This window comes from Tachyglossus aculeatus, chromosome 14, assembly GCF_015852505.1.
Source record: "Tachyglossus aculeatus isolate mTacAcu1 chromosome 14, mTacAcu1.pri, whole genome shotgun sequence".
NCBI lineage: Eukaryota > Metazoa > Chordata > Mammalia > Monotremata > Tachyglossidae > Tachyglossus > Tachyglossus aculeatus.
In genome coordinates, this window is record NC_052079.1 from 53239406 (window position 1) to 53259299 (window position 19894).

The following is a 19894-nucleotide window of genomic DNA, read 5'->3' on the forward strand; positions in this document are numbered from 1 at the left end:
GGCCCAGCTTGCAGGGGGTCCACTGCCTGCCCAGAGAGGATGACCTGGGGCAGACCCAAGGCATGGAGCCCTACTTTAGAGAAGGCCCCGGTGTCTTCCCACTTGGCCCTGGCTTTCCAGCTCTGCTTGACGCCTCGCCCCCAAAACCTGCCTCTGCCCCACACCTCCACCAGGAACAGGTGCCCGGACCCCCCGGGCCCTACCCCTGCCATCCTGCCCATCCCAGATCCCTCATGGAGCCGCCTGTCTCCGCTGAATCCCGGGACGGCTGGCCTAACCCCGGGTCTCCCCTCAACGGACCTCGCCCCGAAGGACCTGTCCCCGGAGCTGGAGGGTAAATCATTCATTCATTCAATCGTGTTTATTGAGCGCTTACTGTGTGCGGAGCACTGGACTAATAATAATAATGATGATGATGGCATTTGTTAAGCGCTTACTATGTACAAAGCACTGTTCTAAGCGCTGGGGGGGGATACAATGTGATCACGTTGTCCCACGTGGGGCTCACAGTCTCAATCCCCATTTTTACAGATGAGGGAACTGAGGCTCCGAGAAGTTAAGTGACTTGCCCAAGGTCACACAGCAGACTTGTGGTGGAGCCGGGGATTCGAACCCATGACCTCTGACTCCAAAGCCCGGGCTCTTTCCGCTGAGCCACGCTGCTTCACTAAGCGCTTGGGAAATCCAAGTTGGCAACATAGAGAGACGGTCCCTACCCAACAGCGGGCTCATAGTCTAGAAGGGGGAGACAGACAACAAAACAAAACATATTAACAAAATAAAATGAATAGAACAAATACGTATAGAGTAATAAATACATACAAACATATATACACATATACAGAGCATGTATATACAAATCCCAAGAGCGTGGCAGGGGTGGTGGGTCTGTGTAAGTTAAGGGGAGCTCAGCTGGTGAAGGGGGAGTGGTGATTGGCCAAGGTCAATTGGCCAGGGGTATTTATTGAGCATTTACTACTACTAATAATAGTAGTATTATATTAATGGTAGCATTAATTAGTAGTATTGATATTAATACTATTAATAATACTATTAATACTATTGATGATATTATTATAGCAATAATACCATTAATAATAATAATGACATTTATTAAGTGCTTACTGTGTGCAAAGCACTGTTCTAAGCGCTGAAGGTGATCAGGTTGTCCCTTGTGGGGCTCACTGTCTTCATCCCCATTTTCCAGATGAGGTAACTGAGGCCCAGAGAAGTGAAGTGACTTGCCCAAAGTCACCCAGCTGACAATTGGTAGAGCCGGGATTTGAACCCATGACCTCTGACTCCAAAGCTGGGGCTCTTTCCATTGAGAAGCAGCGTGGCTCAGTGGAAAGAACACGGGCTTCGGAGTCAGAGGTCATGGGTTTGCATCCCGGCTCCGCCACACGTCTGCTGTGTAACCTTGGGCAAGTCACTTAACTTCTCTGAGCCTCAGTTACCTCATCTGTAAAATGAGGATTAAGACTGTGAGCCCCACGGGGGGCAACCTGATCACCTTGTATCCCCCCAGAGCTTAGAACAGTGCTTTGCACAGAGTAAGCACTTAAATGCCATTATTGTTATTATTATTATTATTGAGCCACACTGCTTGTGCAGAGCACTGGCGTGGTGGACACAGCACAGGCTTGAGAGTCAGAAGGTCACGGATTCTAATCCCAACTCTGCCACATGTCTGCTGTGTGTCCTTGGACAAGTCACTTCACTTCTCCGGGCCTCAGTTGTCTCTTCTGTAAAATGGGGATTGAGACCGTGAGTCCCATGTGGGACAGGGACTGGGTCCAACCTGATTTTCTTGTATCCACCCCGGTACTTAGTAAGTGCTTAACAAATGCCATAATAATAATTATTATTATTACTAAGCACTTGATAAGAGAAACGCTGCAGGCAGGGAGCATCCCACTGTTGAATGTCAGGGGAGCAAGGGGCTGCAAGTAAGCGCTTAGTACAGTGCTCTGCACACAGTAAGCGCTCAATAAATACGATTGATGATGATGATGCAAGGAGGATGGAGCTAGCCCATTGTGGAGACCAGGGGTGTCTGAGCACCTAAACAGTAATAATAATAATAATAATAATTGGCATTTGTTAAGCGCTTACTATGTGCAAAGCACTGTTCTAAGCACTTGGGAGGATGCAGGGTGATCAGGTTGTCCCACATGGGGCTCACAGTCTTCATCCCCATTTTACAGATGAGGTAACTGAGACCCAAAGAAGTGAAGTGACTTGCCCAAGATCACACAGCAGACATGTGGCAGAGCTGGGATTCGAACCCATGACCTCTGACTCCAAAGCCCAGGCTCTTTCCACTGAGCCATGCTGTCATTCAATCATATTTATTGAGTGCTTACTGTGTGCAGAGCACTATACTAAGCGCTTGATGCCACATCACACCCCAGCAGGCTTCCTCCATCTCCCGGGACTTGGAAATATCTAGCGTGGCTCAGTGGAAAGAGCACGGGCTTTGGAGTCAGAGGTCATGGGTTCAAATCCCGCGTCTGCCAATTGTCAGCTGTGTGACTTTGGGCAAGTCACTTCACTTCTCTGTGCCTCAGTTACCTCATCTGTAAAATGGGGATTAAGGTTGTGAGCCCCCTGTGGGAAAGCCTTATCACCTTGTAACCTCCCCAGTGCTTAGAACAGTGCTTTGCACATAGTAAGCGTTTAATAAATGCCATCATTATTATTATTATTATTATTTCACATGCCCTCAACATCCCAAGGTCTTCACCTCCCGTTCACTGTTCTGCTCCCCTCACCCCATCACCTCTGAGGCATAGTCCAAGCCCCCGTAGTCAAAATTTCAGCTTTGAGTGGTATTTTTTGAGCACCTAAACAGTACAGAGCGCTGTACTAAGTGTTTGGGAGAGTAATAATAATAATGATATCTGCTCCCCTCCCCCCATCACCTCTGAGGCATAGTCCAAGCCCCCGTAGTCAAAACTTCAGCTTTGAGTGGTATTTTTTGAGCACCTAAACAGTACAGAGTGCTGTACTGAGTGTTTGGGAGAGTAATAATAATAATAATGATAGCATTTATTGAGCGTTTACTATGTGCAAGCACTGTTCTAAGCGCTGAGGGGGTTACAAGGTGATCAGGTTGTCCCACGGGGGTCTCACAGTTTCAGAGTACCCCTGAAACACAAGGAGTTTACAATCCAACTTGAATGATCTATTTCACCGATGGTGGTAATTGAGGTCAAAGGGTTATTTGAGGGGCCTGAAATATCCAGTTTAAGTGTTCGGAGGAGACCTAACCACTAAGCAGAGTTCTAATGCCGCAGTTTATTTACAGTGTTAATAACAAGAGTGACATTAGCGCTTAGGACAGTGCTTTGCACATAGTCAGCACTTAAGGGAAGCAGCGTGGCTCAGTGGAAAGAGCCCGGGCTTTGGAGTCAGAGGTCATGGGTTCGAATCCCGGCTCCACCTTGGGCAAGTCACTTAACTTCTCTGAGCCTCAGTTCCCTCATCTGTAAAATGGGGATTAAGACTGTGAGCCCCCTGTGGGACAACCTGATTACCTTGTAACCTCCCCAGCGCTTAGAACAGTGCTTTGCACATAGTAAGCGCTTAATAAATCCCATCATTACTATTAACAAATGCCATCATTATTATTAGGCCAGAGCGCACTCACACCGGGTTGAGGGTTCTGAGAACCAGCTTGACTTTCATTCATTCATTCAATCGTATTTATTAGAGAAGCAGCGTGGCTCAGTGGAAAGAGCCCGGGCTTTGGAGTCAGAGGTCATGGGTTCAAATTCCAGCTCCACCACTCGTCAGCTGTGTGACTTTGGGCAAGTCACTTCACTTCTCTGGGCCTCAGTTACCTCATCTGTAAAACGGGGATTAAGACTGTGAGCCCCGCATGGGACAAGCTGATCACCTTGTAAATTCCCCAGCGCTTAGAACAGTGCTCTGCACATAGTAAGCACTTAATAAATGCCATTATTATTATTATTATTATTATTGAGCGCTTACTGTGTGCAGAGCACTGTACTAAGCGCTTGGGAAGTCCAAGCTGGCAACATATAGAGACGGTCCCTACCCGACAGCGGGCTCACAGTCTAGAAGACTCAGTGGAGGGAGCACAGGACTGGATGTCAAGAGAGCTGGGTTCTAATCCCAGCTCTGCCACACGTCTGCTGCGTGACCTTGAGCAAATCACTTCACTTCTCTGGGCCTCAGTTACCTCAACTGTATAAATGGGGATTAAGAATTTGAGCCCCATGTGGGGCGGGGACTGTGTCCAACCTGATGGGCTTGTAGCTACTCCAGTGCCTTGGCAAAGTGTCTGGCACATAGTAAGCGCTTGATAATAATAATAATAATACTGGCATTTATTAAGCACTTACTATGTGCAAAGCACTGTTCTAAGCGCTGGGGAGGTTACAAGGTGATCAGGTTGTCCCACGTGGGGCTCACAGTCTTAATCCCCATTTTACAGATGAGGGAATTGAGGCCCAGAGAAGTGAAGTGACTTGCCCAAAGTCACACAGCTGACAACTGGCGGAGCCGGGATTTGAACCCGTGACCTCTGACTCCAAAGCCCGGGCTCTTTCCATTGTGCCACGCTGCTTCCCCGAAGGTTAAGTACCTGCTTAACAGGTATTATTATTGTTATTATTATTATTATTATTATTATTATTATTATTATTATTATCCCGGCTCTACCACCTGCCTGTGTATTCCCTCAACTGTGGTTTTGCTCATAAATTCTGAAAGCAGTGTAACTATGAAGAGGGTATATTAATACACAAAAAATGGGGGAAATTCCATGATTGAGTAAACCATTTTACTTAATCAATCAGTGATATTTATTGTATTTACTGCACAGCATGGCTCAGTGGAAAGAGCCCAGGCTTTGGAGTCAGACGTCGTGGGTGCAAATCCCAGCTCCGCCAATTGTCAGCTGTGTGACTTTGGGCAAGTCACTTCACTTCTCTGGGCCTCAGTTCCCTCATCTGTCAAATGGGAATGAAGACTGTGAGCCCCATGTGGGACAACCTGATCACCTTGTATCCTCCCCGGCGCTTAGAACAGTGCTTTGCACATAGTAAGCGCTTAACAAATGCTATCATTAATTAATTAATTAATTCACCCTGGGCCAATCAGTTAATTTATCTGTGCCTCAGTTTCCTCACTTGTAAAGGGAGTGATTAAATACCCATTCTCCTTTCCCTCTTAGATGGTGAGCTGAGAATGGGACAGGGATTGCGTGAGCTGATTGTACTGTATCTACCTCAGTGCTTAGCATAGTGCTTGTCACAAAATAGAAACTTCAAAATACTTTATCGTTAGCCAGCAGCAGTTTCCCCCGCAACTTCCTAGACTGGGCAGGGGACAGCATGGTATAGTGGCTAGAGCCCCGGCCCGGGAGCCAGAGGGTCATGGGTTCTAATCCCACCACCGCCACGTGCCTGCTGTGTGACCTTGGGCAAATCACTTCACTTCTCTGGGACTCTGTTCCCTCATCTGTAAAATGGGGATGGAGACTGTGAGCCCCATGTGGGACAAAGACTGTGTCTAACCCAATTTGCTTGTAATAATAATAATAATAATGATGGCATTTGTTAAGCGCTTACTATGATGGCGTTTATTAAGTGCTTAGAACAGTGCTTTGCACATAGTAAGCGCTTAATAAATGCCATTATTATTATTATTATTATTACTATGGACAAAGCACTGTTTTAAGTGCTGAAGGTGATCAGGTTGTCCCTCGTGGGGCTCACAGTCTTAATCCCCATTTTTCAGATGAGGGAACTGAGGCACAGAGAAGTGAAGTGGCTTGCCCAAAGTCACACGGCTGACAATTGGCAGAGCCAGGATTTGAACCCATGACCTCTGACTCCAAAGCCCGTGCTCTTTCCACTGAGCCACGCTGTACCCACCCCAGCACTTATTACAGTGCCTGACACATGGTAAGCGCTTAACAAATACCATAATAATAATTATTATTATTTTCCACTGTATGGCCTTGGGCAAGTGACTTCACTTCTCTGTTACTTCTTCTGTAAAATGGGGATTAAGCCTGGGAGCCTAATTCATTCATTCATTCAGTCGTATTTATTTAGCGCTTACTGTGTGCAGAGCACTGTACTAAGCGCTTGGGAAGTACAAGTTGGCAACATATAGAGGCGGCCCCTACCCAACAACAGGCTCACAGTCTAGAAGCCTAATGTGGGACAGGGACTGTGTCCAACCTGATTTGCTTGTGTCCACCCCAGTGCCTGGCACATAATAAGCTCTTAACAAATACCATAATCGTTATTATTATTATTATTATTATTATTATTATGGCCAGATGCGGGGAGAAGGATCACAAACCGGCCCCCTTTCTCCTGTATATCATCATCACCATCATCAATCGTATTTATTGAGCGCTTACTGTGTGCAGAGCACTGTACTAAGCGCTTGGGAAGTACAAGTTGGCAACATATAGAGACAGTCCCTACCCAACAGTGGGCTCACAGTCTAAAAGGGGGAGACAGAGAACAAAACCAAACATACTAACAAAATAAAATAATTAGAATAGATATGTACAAGTAAAATAAATAAATAGAGTAACAAATATGTACAAACACATATAGATATCATCATCATCATCATCAATCGTATTTATTGAGCGCTTACTATGTGCAGAGCACTGTACTAAGCGCTTGGGAAGTACAAATTGGCAACATATAGAGACAGTCCCTACCCAACAGTGGGCTCACAGTCTAAAAGGGGGAGACAGAGAACAGAACCAAACATACCAACATTGAGCGCTTACTATGTGCAGAGCACTGTACTAAGCGCTTGGGAAGTACAAATTGGCAACATATAGAGACAGTCCCTACCCAACAGTGGGCTCACAGTCTAAAAGGGGGAGACAGAGAACAAAACCAAACATACTAACATTGAGCGCTTACTATGTGCAGAGCACTGTACTAAGCGCTTGGGAAGTACAAATTGGCAACATATAGAGACAGTCCCTACCCAACAGTGGGCTCACAGTCTAAAAGGGGGAGACAGAGAACCAAACCAAACACACTAACAAAATAAAATAAATAGAATAGATATGTACAAGTAAAATAAATAAATAAATAAATAGAGTAACAAATATGTACAAACATATATACATATCATCATCATCATCAATCGTATTTATTGAGCGCTTACTATTTGCAGAGCACTGTACTAAGCGCTTGGGAAGTACAAATTGGCAACATATAGAGACAGTCCCTACCCAACAGTGGGCTCACAGTCTAAAAGGGGGAGACAGAGAACCATACCAAACATACTAACAAAATAAAATAAATCATCATCATCATCAATCGTATTTATTGAGCGCTTACTATGTGCAGAGCACTGTACTAAGCGCTTGGGAAGTCCAAATTGGCAACATCTAGAGACAGTCCCTACCCAACAGTGGGCTCACAGTCTAAAAGGGGGAGACAGAGAACCAAACCAAACATACTAACAAAATAAAATAAATAGAATAGATATGTACAAGTAAAATAAATAAATAAATAAATAGAGTAACAAATATGTACAAACATATATACATATCATCATCATCATCAATTGTATTTATTGAGCGCTTACTATGTGCAGAGCACTGTACTAAGTGCTTGGGAAGTACAAATTGGCAACATATAGAGACAGTCCCTACCCAACAGTGGGCTCACAGTCTAAAAGGGGGAGACAGAGAACCAAACCAAACATACTAACAAAATAAAATAAATCATCATCATCATCAATCATATTTATTGAGCGCTTACTATGTGCAGAGCACTGTACTAAGCGCTTGGGAAGTACAAATTGGCAACATATAGAGACAGTCCCTACCCAACAGTGGGCTCACAGTCTAAAAGGGGGAGACAGAGAACAAAACCAAACATACTAACAAAATTAAATAAATAGAATAGATATGTACAAGTAAAATAAATAAATAAAATAAATAAATAAATACATATATACAGGTGCTGTGGGGAAGGGACGGAGGTAAGATGTGGGGTGGAGAGGGGGACGAGGGGGAGAAAAAGGACCTTCCTGTTGTCCCTCTAAGGATTAAGCATCACTCTCCAGCAGCTGCCTGGGCATCTGATCAGAGAGCAGGGCCAGCAGGACCAGGGACGGAGGAAAGCTCCCCCTCGTCCCCCTCTCCATCCCCCCGTCTTACCTCCTTCCCTTCCCCACAGCACCTGTATATATGTATATATGGTTGTACATATTTATTACTCTATTTATTTATTCATTTATTTATTTTACTTGTACATTTCTATCCTACTTCTTTTATTTTGTTGGTATGTTTGGTTCTGTTCTCTGTCTCCCCCTTTTAGACTGTGAGCCCACTGTTGGGTAGGGACTGTCTCTATGTGATGCCAATTTGTACTTCCCAAGCGCTTAGTACAGTGCTCTGCACATAGTAAGCGCTCAATAAATACGATTGATTGATTGATTGATTGAAAGCAAGGAAGGGGCAACCTCAGGGCAGGCGAGGGGTGGCCCTGCAGCTGGCCAGGCCTTTATGGGGGAACAGGGGGAGAGCTGGTAGGAGGGACCCCCGGCTTGGCGGGCAGCCGGGGGGGAGGAGGAGGAGGAGGAAGGGGCCAGGATTTTGCAGGGATGTTTAATATGCGCGTCACATGACTGTGGCATTGGTTGTGGTGGCGGTGGCATCCCTGCTTATCTGCGGAAGCCAGCGGGGCCTGGCGAGCGGGACCTGGGGCAGTGGGAAGCAGCGGAGAGGGGAGGCCACAGGGGCCAGGGCAGGCCAGGGACAGGAGGCGTTAGCCCCCATCTCCCGGACACACAACGGCGACTGCGGACAAAGGACGATTCATGTCCAAAGGTAGGAGACGGGCAGCCGGGGCCGGGGGGTTCTGGGGAAGGGACAGCTCACCAGCCCCAGACCCGCTTCTAGGACGGAGATACTCCATGGCTGAACCCAAACACACACACACACACACAAAGCTTTGCACACACCCACACATGACATTCTCACCTGCACAGATGGGTCCCACGCATGATGTAGACACCCAGCCCAGCCCCCCAACAGACACACACCCAACCAGACACACATGACGTAAATGCTCAGGTCTCGCACAAAGATGCACCACAATGAGGCATCTATTCACAACACAATTTCCCCCCCACCCAGGACACACTTTCTTTCATTCATTCAACAGTATTTATTGAGCGCTTACTGTGTGCAGAACACTGTACTGAGCGCTTGAACGGGGGCTCTGCTGACCGGTTCTCCTCACCGTCACCCTGAGATTGGGTGGTAGGGGATGGCCAGAGGTCCAGGCTGAGTTGCCTTACAATCCTCCTTTTCCTGAATGCCAGCTGTCAGGGAGCTGGGCATCAACTGGGTTGCTATCTGTGGTTGTCAGAAAGCAGGGTACAGGGGGGTGGCTGGCCATGGGGGCTGAAGCAGAGAAGCCCCCAGTGACAGGAGAAGACAAAGCCATTTTTCTGATCATCAATCAATCGTATTTATGAGAGAGAGTGCCCAGTAGCTGCTGCCATGGATGGGCAAACGCCCCCAGTCTGCATCTGCCAACTGGGTGGGTGAGGGGGAAGGGGGCAGATTCCAGGGGCTCTTTGTACTACCCAAGCTCTTAGTACAGTGCTCTGCACACATTAAGCGCTCAATAAATGCGATTGAATGAATGAATGAACGGTGGGAGCTGCCCTTTGGGGAGTGAGGGAAGGAGAGGGGGCCATTTGCTGCTTTGGGCCTAATCCCCATATCCTCCCCGCTCCCCCCACCCCGAATCCTATCCTTTAGCTCCAGGTAGCTGGGAAAGTTTGGCTACTTTTCCCTCGAGGAGATCATCCCCAGGGGAAAGCGGAAGACCCAGCGCTCCTAGGTGGAGGTGGAGGAGGGAAAACTGGAGTGGAGGCACAGAGGAAGGGGGGTGTCTGTGTTGGATTTCAGAGTCCCGGGCTTTTCTGTTCCTCCATGCCTGCAGCGACCCCCGCCCCCCCTCAACCGCAGCCTCCGGAGGGGGTCGGCTCAGGGAGCCATCCTGTTCAGACATGGAGCTAATTAGCCAGGGCCACCCGCTAGGCCTTCCAGAGATGGAGACCTAAATAATAGCCACTCACAGTCCCGAGGGCCACGGGGCATTTGGGACAGAGAGGGACAGGGCCGGGCAATTGATGTGACAAAGCCACCCCACATCCTCCCTCCTGCCACCCACTAGGCCTTCCAGAGATGGAGACCTAAATAATAGCCACTCACAGTCCCGAGGGCCACGGGGCATTTGGGACAGAGAGGGACAGGGCCGGGGCAATTGATGTGATGAAGCCATCCCACATCCTCCCTCCTGCCACCCGCTAGGCCTTCCAGAGATGGAGACCTAAATAATAGCCACTCACAGTCCCGAGGGCCACGGGGCATTTGGGACAGAGAGGGACAGGGCCGGGCAATTGATGTGACAAAGCCACCCCACATCCTCCCTCCTGCCACCCACTAGGCCTTCCAGAGATGGAGACCTAAATAATAGCCACTCACAGTCCCGAGGGCCACGGGGCATTTGGGACAGAGAGGGACAGGGCCGGGGCAATTGATGTGATGAAGCCATCCCACATCCTCCCTCCTGCCACCCCCTAGGCCTTCCAGAGATGGAGACCTAAATAATAGCCACTCACAGTCCCAAGGGCCACGGGGCATTTGGGACAGAGAGGGACAGGGCTGGGGCAATTGATGTGACAAAGCCACCCCACATCCTCCCTCCTGCCACCCCCGAGGCCTTCCAGAGATGGAGACCTAAATAATAGCCACTCACAGTCCCGAGGGCCACGGGGCATTTGGGACAGAGAGGGACAGGGCTGGGGCAATTGATGTGATGAGGCCACCCCACATCCTCCCTCCTCCCACCCCCATGGGCTTCCAGACAAAGAACAGCAGTGGAGCAAGGATTAAGGTGTTTGAGCTTCAGGGGCGGTGGAGGGGGAACATTTGGGGGAGAGGATGCTATCTGTTCTTGTTCACCCCCATGCTCTTCCCTCTCCAATCAATCAATCAATCAATCAATTGTATTTATTGAGTGCTTACTGTGTGCAGAGCACTGTACTAAGCGCTTGGGAAGTACAAGTTGGCAACATATAGAGACAGTCCCTACCCAACAGTGGGCTCACAGAGACACCCCAGCTTCACCCTTGCCAGCGCGTAGAACAATGCTTGGCATTGTTGTCTGTCTCCCCCTTCTAGGCTGTGAGCCCGCAGTCGGGTAGGGACCATCTCTATATGTTGCCAACTTGTACTTCCCAAGCGCTTAGTACAGTGCTCTGCACACAGTAAGTGCTCAATAAATACGACTGACTGACTGAATGAATGAATGAATATAGGAAGCACTTAACAAATACCATTATTATTATTATTATCAAGCAGTACAGTGCTCTGCATTCATTCATTCAATGGTATTTATTGAGAGCTTACTGTGTGCAGAGCACTGGACTAAGCGCTTGGGAAGTCCAAGTTGGCAACATCTAGAGACGGTCCCTACCCAACAGCGGGCTCACAGTCTAGAAGGGGGAGACAGACAACAAAACAAAACATATTAACAAAATAAAATAAATAGAATAAAGATGTACAAATAAAATAAATAAATAGAGTAATAAATGCATACCAACATATATACATATATATGGGTGCTGTGGGGAGGGGAAGGAGGTAAGGTGGGGGGGGATGGGGAGGGTGAGGAGGGGAAGTGGAAGGAGGGTACACACAGTAAGCGCTCAATAAATACCATTGAATGAATGAATGAATGAATGAATCCCCCCAATATACACAACCCCCACACTAGCCCCCCCACACACACACACACCTTGCTGCCCACCCATCGTCTCATCTCCCGCATCCTCCAGGTCCAGGCATCCTATGTGGACCAGGGTCAAAAGCAAGCCAGGGACATAATAATAACGATGGCATTTATTAAGCGCTTACTGTGTGCAAAGCACTGTTCTAAGCGCTGGATTCACCCACATTCAGCTTGGTCCCACCCCGAGGGGAGACTGGCCTGTGCCATCATGCTGCCCGATGAATTGTGTCGAGATCTCCGGTCCCTGCCTGGGGCCCAGGGAGAGTGACATGTGTGTTCTCCTCAGAGCGGCTTTTAACTCCTTTCATTCAGTCAGTCAATCGTTTTCATTGAGTGCTTACTGCGTGCAAAGCACTGTACTAAGCGCTTGGGAGAGTTCACTATAATAATAAATACATTCCCTGCCCACAACGAGCTCCTTCCATGGGCCCCCCCCCTTCCTCTCCCCCTCCCCGCCTTACCTCCTTCCCCTCCCCACAGCACCTGTATATACTTGTACTTCCCAAGCACTTAGTACAGTGCTCTGCACACAGTAAGCGCTCAATAAATACGATTGATGATGATAATGATGATGTATAGATGTTTGTATGGATTTATTACTCTATTTATTGATTTATTTTTTTTTTACATGGTTATTCTATTTATTTTATTTTGTTAGTATGTTTTGTTTTGTTCTCTGTCTCCCCCTTCTAGACTTATGTTGCCAATTTGTACTTCCCAAGCGCTTAGTACAGTGCTCTGCACATAGGAAGCGCTCAATAAATACGATTGATGATGATGTGAGCCCACTGTTGGGTAGGGACCATCTCTAGATGTTGCCAACTTGTACTTCCCAAGCGCTTAGTACAGTGCTCTGCGCACAGTAAGCGCTCAATAAATACGATTGAATGGATGAATGAATTTAGCTTTAATTCTATTCGTTCTGACGACGTGACACCCGTCCGCATGTCCTGTTTCGTTGTCTGTCTCCCCCTTCTAGACTGTGAACCCGTTGTTGGGTAGGGACCGTCTCTAGATGTTGCCAACTTGTACTTCCCAAGTGCTTAGTCCAGTGCTCTGCACACTGTAAGCGCTCAATAAATACGATTGATTGATTGATTGATTTGTTCTGACGACTTGACACCCGTCCGCATGTCCTGTTTTGTTGTCTGTCTCCCCCTTCTAGACTGTGAGCCCGTTGTTGGGTAGGGACCGTCTCTAGATGTTGCCAACTTGGACTTCCCAAGCGCTTAGTCCAGTGCTCTGCACACTGTAAGCGCTCAATAAGTATGACTGAATGGAAGAAGGAAATCCTAACCTGGATGTGGTGCTCCCTGCTGACTGTGTACTGAACCCTGGGTTCCCCAAGAGCACCAAGGTTGGGCTAGCGGCTGGTGGGCTTCATGGAGGCGGGGCTCTCTGCCCTTACATGAGCCAGAGGATGGTTTAGAAGTATAATTAGCCCAAACAATCAATCAATCAATCGTATTTATTGAGCGCTTACTGTGTGCAGAGCACTGTACTAAGCACTTGGGAAGTACAAGCATTTCTGGGAGCGTTTCTTCCAGAATCCACTGAGGTCTCTACCTAAGTGGCCTGCGAAGGTCAGCTTGGGGCAGGGATGGGGGCAGTTGGGGTGAGAGACTCATGAGGTTGTCCCATGTGGGGCTCACAGTCTTCATCCCCATTTTCCAGATGAGGGAACTGTCTCCCTCTTCTAGACTGTGAGCCCATTGTTGGGTAGGGACCGTCTCTATATGTTGCCAACTTGGACTTCCCAAGCGCTTAGTACAGTGCTCTGCACATAGTAAGTGCTCAATAAATACGATTGATAGATTGATTGATTGATTGAAGTGACCTGCCCAAAGTCACACAGCTGACAAGTGGCGGAGCGGGATTTGAACCCATTACCTCAGACTCGAAAGCCCGAGTAGGACTTTCATGAGCCCCAAACAGGACTGTGTCTAATCTACACCTATTGTTTACCCCTGTGCTTAATACAGTGTTTCGCACAGAGTAGGCGCTTAACAAATATCAGGAGAAGGTGTGGATGTGGTGTGGAGAGGGTGGGCGTATGAAGGGTGGGGTAGGGAAGGGGGAGTACAGATTTGAAGCGGCTTGGCTCAGTGGAAAGAGCACGGGCTTGGGAGCCAGAGGTCATGGGTTCTAATCCTGGCTCCACCACTTCAATCAATCAATCAATCGTATTTATTGAGCGTTTACTGTGTGCAGAGCACTGTACTAAGTGCTTGGGAAGTACAAGTTGGCAACATATAGAGATGGTCCCTACCCAACAGTGGGCTCTGTCAGTTGTGTGACCCGGGGCAAGTCACTTCTCTGGGTCTCAGTGACCTCATCTGTAAAATGGGGATTAAAACTGTGAGCCCCACAAGGGACAACCTGATCACCTTGTATCCCCCCCCAGTGCTTAGAACAGTGCTTTGCACATAGTAAGTGCTTAACAAATGCCATTATTGTTATTATTATTTGAGGTGGGTGAAGAGACTTGCGGAGGGGGTATTAAATTGGGAGAAACCCCCCGAGAGGGCCTTGGGGACCTCGGGCAGTGGGTGCCAAGGAGAGGGTCCTACCAGCTCCCTCTCTTACTCTCTACCATCCCTTCATCATCAAGCCGACCTTCACTCCTGCAGATATATGTTGCCAACTTGATGATGGCATTTATTAAGCGCTTACTATGCGCAAAGCACTGTTCTAAGTGCTGGGGAGGTTACAAGGTGATCAGGTTGTCCCACGGGGGGCCCACAGTCTTAATCCCCATTTTACAGATGAGGTAACTGAGGCACAGAGAAGTGAAGTGACTTGCCCAAAGTCACACAGCTGACAATTGGCGGAGCTGGGGTTTGAACCCATGACCTCTGACTCCAAAGCCTGTTCTCTTTCCACTGAGCCAGGCTGCTTCTCAAGCCGCACTCCTCTAGCCTCTAACCTCTTTATGGGCAGGGAATGTATCCATTAATTCATTCTTTCATTCCTTCCATCGTATTTATTGAGCGCTTACTGTGTGCTGAGCACTGGACTAAGCGCAGTACAAGTCAGCAGCATAGAGAGACGGTCCCTATCCAACAACGGGCTGACAGTCTAGAAGGGGGAGACAGACAACAAAACAAAACATATTAACAAAATAAAATAAATAGAATAAATATGTACAAGTAAAATAAATAAATAGAGTAATAAATATGTACAATCAATCAATCGTATTTATTGAGCGCTTACTGTGTGCAGAGCACTGTACTAAGCACTTGGGAAGTACAAGTTGGCAACATATAGAGACGGTCCCTACCCAACAGTGGGCTCACAGTCTAGAAGGGGGATACAGACAGCCAAACAAAAAATGTGGCCAGGAGTCGTCACCCCAACTCCGCCGCATGTCTGCTGTGTGACCTTGGGCAAGTCACTTAACTTCTCTGAGCCTCAGTGACCTCATCTGTAAAATGGGGATTAAGACTGTGAGCCCCACGTGGGACAACTTGATCACCTTGTATCCCCCCCCAGGGCTTAGAACGGTGCTTTGCACATAGTAAGCGCTTAACAAATGCCATCATTATTATTATTATTATCAGAACGAAGCTAAATGCACATCATTAACAAAATTAATAGAATAGTAAATATGTACAAGATAGTAAATACGTACAATCCTCGGGTTCAAGGTGCCATGGGGGATCCTAGGGGGTCCTTGCCCAGATGGCACGTATTTGTTCTCTGTCTCCCCCTTTTAGACTGTGAGCCCACTGTTGGGTAGGGACTGTCTCTATGTGTTGCCCACTTGGACTTCCCAAGTGCTTAGTACAGTGCTCTGCACACAGTAAGCGCTCAATAAATACGATTGATGATGATGATGATGACTGAGCCCCTTCCTTCCTCTCCCCCTCGTCCCCCTCTCCATCCCCCCACCAATCTTACCTCCTTCCCTTCCCCACTGCACCTGTATATATGTTTGTACAGATTTATTACTCTATTTATTTATTTATTTTACTTGTACATATGTATTCTATTTATTTTACTTTGTTAGTATGTTTGGTTTTGTTCTCCGTCTCCCCCTTTTAGACTGTGAGCCCACTGTTGGGTAGGGACTGTCTCTGTATGTTGCCAACTTGGACTTCCCAAGCGCTTAGTACAGTGCTCTGCACACAGTAAGCGCTCAATAAATACGATTGATGATGATGGCAGTTGCCCCCATGGCCAGACAGAAGGGGAGAGGGACCAGGGGCAGAATGGGCCAGGTCAGATGGACAGAAATTTGGCCTGTGCTTGTCACCCGGGGTAAATATATAGCCGGCCCTGGCCTGAGCTGACCTGCCCAGTTTTGTCCAGCTTTGCTGAAATTCACCTCCTTGGGCCGGATTGGGAGTAACTGAGGAGTGAGGTGAGACAGAAAGCTCCACAAAGGGCCTAATAACAATAGATACAAGCAAATCAAGCGGTGGATACAAGCAAATCGAGTTGGACACAGTCCCTGGCCCATGTGGGGCTCACGCTTTCAATCCCCATTTTACTGATGTATTTATTTATTTATTTATTTTACTTGTACATATCTATTCTATTTATTTTATTTTGTTACTATGTTTGGTTTTGTTCTCTGTCTCCCCCTTCTAGACTGTGAGCCCACTGTTGGGTAGGGACTGTCTCTAGATGTTGCCAACTTGTACTTCCCAAGTGCTTAGTCCAGTGCTCTGCTCACAGTAAGTGCTCAATAAACACGATTGATTGATTGATTGATGGGGTAACTGAGGCCAGAGAAGCGAAGTGACTTAAAAATCAATCAGTTGTATTTATTGAGCGCTTACTGTGTGCAGAGCACTGGACTAAGCGCTTGGGAAGTCCAAGTTGGCAACTCATAGAGACGGTCCCTACCCAACAGTGGGCTCACAGGCTAGAAGGGGGAGACAGAGAACAAAACAAAACGTGGCTCAGCGGAAAGAGCGCGGGCTTGGGAGTCACAGGTCGTGGGTTCAAATCCCGCCTCCCCCACATGTCTGCTGTGTGACCTTGGGCAAGTCACTTCACTTCTCTGTGCCTCAGTTCCCTCATCTGTAAAATGGGGATTAAGACTGTGAGCCCCACATGGGACAACCTCATCCCCTTGTATTCCCCCCAGCGCTTAGAACAGTGCTTTGCACATAGTAAGCGCTTAACAAATGCCAACATTATTATTATTATTATATTAACAAAATTAAATAAATAGAATAGATATGTACAAGTAAAAAGGGCAGACTAGTGGCGAGCTGGGATTAGATCCCATGACTTTCTGAGTCCCAGGCCCGTGCTCTATCCATTACGCCGTGCTGCTTCTCTCCGTACCCTGCCCACTCCGCCACCCCGCAGGATTAACGGAGATCAGGACGGAAGTGGCCATGTCGGAGGTGATGCCCGAACCCCGGCCGAAGCCCGCGGTGCCCATGAAGCCGGTGGGCATCAACTCCAACCTGCTGGGCTACATTGGCATCGACACCATCATCGAGCAGATGCGTAGGAAGACCATGAAGACGGGCTTCGACTTCAACATCATGGTTGTGGGTAAGAGGCCGGGTCCTTCTGAGGGGGTCTGGGACCCAGGGGCTCCTTGGGTGGTGGTGTGGGGGGAGGGGGCCCTGGGGCTTGGGGAAGAAAGTGGGATTTCCTGACTTGATGAAGTGGGGACGAGGGAGGTTTCGCCCAGATGGCATAAGAGGCTATGTTTAACGTCATGCCGGGTGAACCCAGTGGTCCTCCCATTCATTCATTCAATCGTATTTATTGAGCACTTACTGTGTGCAGAGCATCATCATCATCATCAATCGTATTTATTGAGCACTTACTGTGTGCAGAGCACTGGACTAAGCGCTTGGGAAGTACAAGTTGGCAACATCTAGAGACGGTCCCTACCCAACAAAGTTGGCAACATCTAGAGACGGTCCATACCCAACAATGGGCTCACAGTCTAGAAGGGGGAGACAGACAACAAAACAAAGCATTTGGACAGGTGTCAAGTCATCAGGATAAACAGAAATAAAGCTAAATGCACATCAGCGTGAAGCAGCGTGGCTCAGTGGAAAGAGCATGGACTTTGGAGCCAGAGGTCATGGGTTCGAATCCTGGCTCTGCCACTTGTCAGCTGTGTGACTTTGGGCAAGTCACTTCACTTCTCTGGGCCTCGGTTCCCTCATCTGGAAAATGGGGATGAAGATTGTGAGCCCCACGTGGGACAACCTGATCACCTTGTATCCCTCCAGCACTTAGAACAGTGCCTTGCACATAGTAAGCGCTTAATAAATGCCATTATTATTATTATTATGAACAAAATAAATAGAATAGTAAACATTCATTCAATCGTATTTATTGAGTGCTTACTGTGTGCAGAGCACTGGACTAAGCGCTTGGGAAGTACAAGTTGACAACATATAGAGACGGTCCCTACCCAACAACGGGCTCAGAGTCTAGAGGGGGGAGACAGACAACAAAACAAAACATGTGGACAGGTGTCATCAGAAAAAATAGAAATAAAGCTAAATGCACATCATGAACAAAATAAATAGAATAGTAAATATTCATTCATTCAATCGTATTTATTGAGCGCTTACTGTGTGCAGAGCACTGGACTAAGTGCTGGGGAAGTCCAAGTTGGTAACATCTAGAGATGGTCCCTACCCAACAACGGGCTCACAGTCTAGAAGGGGGACACAGACAACAAAACAAAACATGTGGACAGGTGTCATCAGACAAAATAGAAATAAAGCTAAATGCACATCATGAACAAAATAAATAGAATAGTAAATATGTACAACTAAAATAGAGTGATAAATTTGTACATACATATATACAGGTACTGTGGGGATGACTTTCCAGTCCAGGACTGTCTCTGACAGGGGCACAGGATGCTTGGAGGAACCATAGCTGGTTGTCTTTCTGGACACCCACCCTCATGGTCAGGGATGGACCATGCAACACCCCTGACTCTCCCCTCTCCATCAATCAATCAATCAATCAATCAATCATATTTATTGAGCGCTTACTGTGTGCAGAGCACTGTACTAAGCGCTTGGAAAGTCCAAGTTGGCAACATCTAGAGACGGTCCCTACCCAACAGTGGGCTCACAGTCTAGAAGGGGGAGACAGAGAACAAAACAAAACATATTCACGAAATAAAATAAATAGAACAGATATGTACAAGTAAAATAAATAGAGTAATAAATACGTAGAAACATATATACATATATACAGGTGCTGTGGGGAAGGGAAGGAGGTGAGGTGGGGGGAATGGAGGGGGGGAGAGGAAGGAGGGGGCTCAGTCTGGGAAGTCCTCCTGGAGGAGGTGAGCTCTCAGTAGGGCCTTGAAGGGAGGAAGAGAGCTAGCTTGGCGGATGTGCGAAGGGAGGGCATTCCAGGCCCGGGGGAGGATGTGGGCCGGGGGCCGACGGCGGGACAGGCGAGAACGAGGCCTAACGGTGAGGAGGTTAGCGGCGGCAGAGGAGCGGAGGGTGCGGGCTGGGCTGGAGAAGGACAGAAGGGAGGTGAAGTAGGAGGGGGACAGGGGATGGACAGCCTTGAAGCCCAGGGTGAGGAGTTTCTGCCTGATGCATAGGTTGATTGGTAGCCACTGGACATTTTTGAGGACTGTCCCCCAGTGACCCAGCATGGACCATCCAACCCACCTAAGTCTTTGATGGGTGTGGGGATTGGCCCACACTGGGCAAGATAAGGCCCCTACGGCTCACAGGTTGGGGATTCTGGGACAGAGCGCATCTTGCTGAGCCCTGGCTGAGGTTTGGGGTGGGAGGAGTGGGTGGGAGGGCAGGCGGGGTCTGCTCAGTACTGATAAGCAGCGTGGCTCAGTGGAAAGAGCATGGGCTTTGAAGTCAGAGATCATGGGTTCAAATCCCTGCTCCGCCAATTGTCAGCTGTGTGACTCTGGGCAAGTCACTTCACTTCTCTGGGCCTCAGTTACCTCATCTGTAAAATGGGGATGAAGACTGTGAGCCTCCCGTGGGACAACCTGATCAATTTGTAACCTCCCCAGTGCTTAGAACAGTGCTCTGCACATAGTAAGCGCTTAAAAAATGCCATCATCATTATTATTATTATAAGGA

The 19894-nt window shown here is 47.9% G+C and overlaps 1 protein-coding gene across 3 annotated transcripts in view; it reads left to right on the forward strand.

Annotated features, from left to right (window-relative positions):
• Positions 1-255: 255 nt before the first annotated feature.
• The window catches only part of SEPTIN3 (septin 3), a 32527-nt gene continuing 12888 nt past the window's right edge, over positions 256-19894 (forward strand). For 2 of the 3 annotated variants that reach the window (XM_038756370.1, XM_038756371.1), the window contains exons 1-2: positions 8685-8851; positions 17154-17345. In XM_038756370.1, the coding sequence (XP_038612298.1) occupies positions 8842-8851; positions 17154-17345 (202 nt within the window). In that variant the 5' untranslated portion in view covers positions 8685-8841. Of the gene's footprint in view, positions 335-8684; positions 8852-17153; positions 17346-19894 lie in introns of those variants that run through there. The other variant, XM_038756372.1, reaches the window with a different exon arrangement.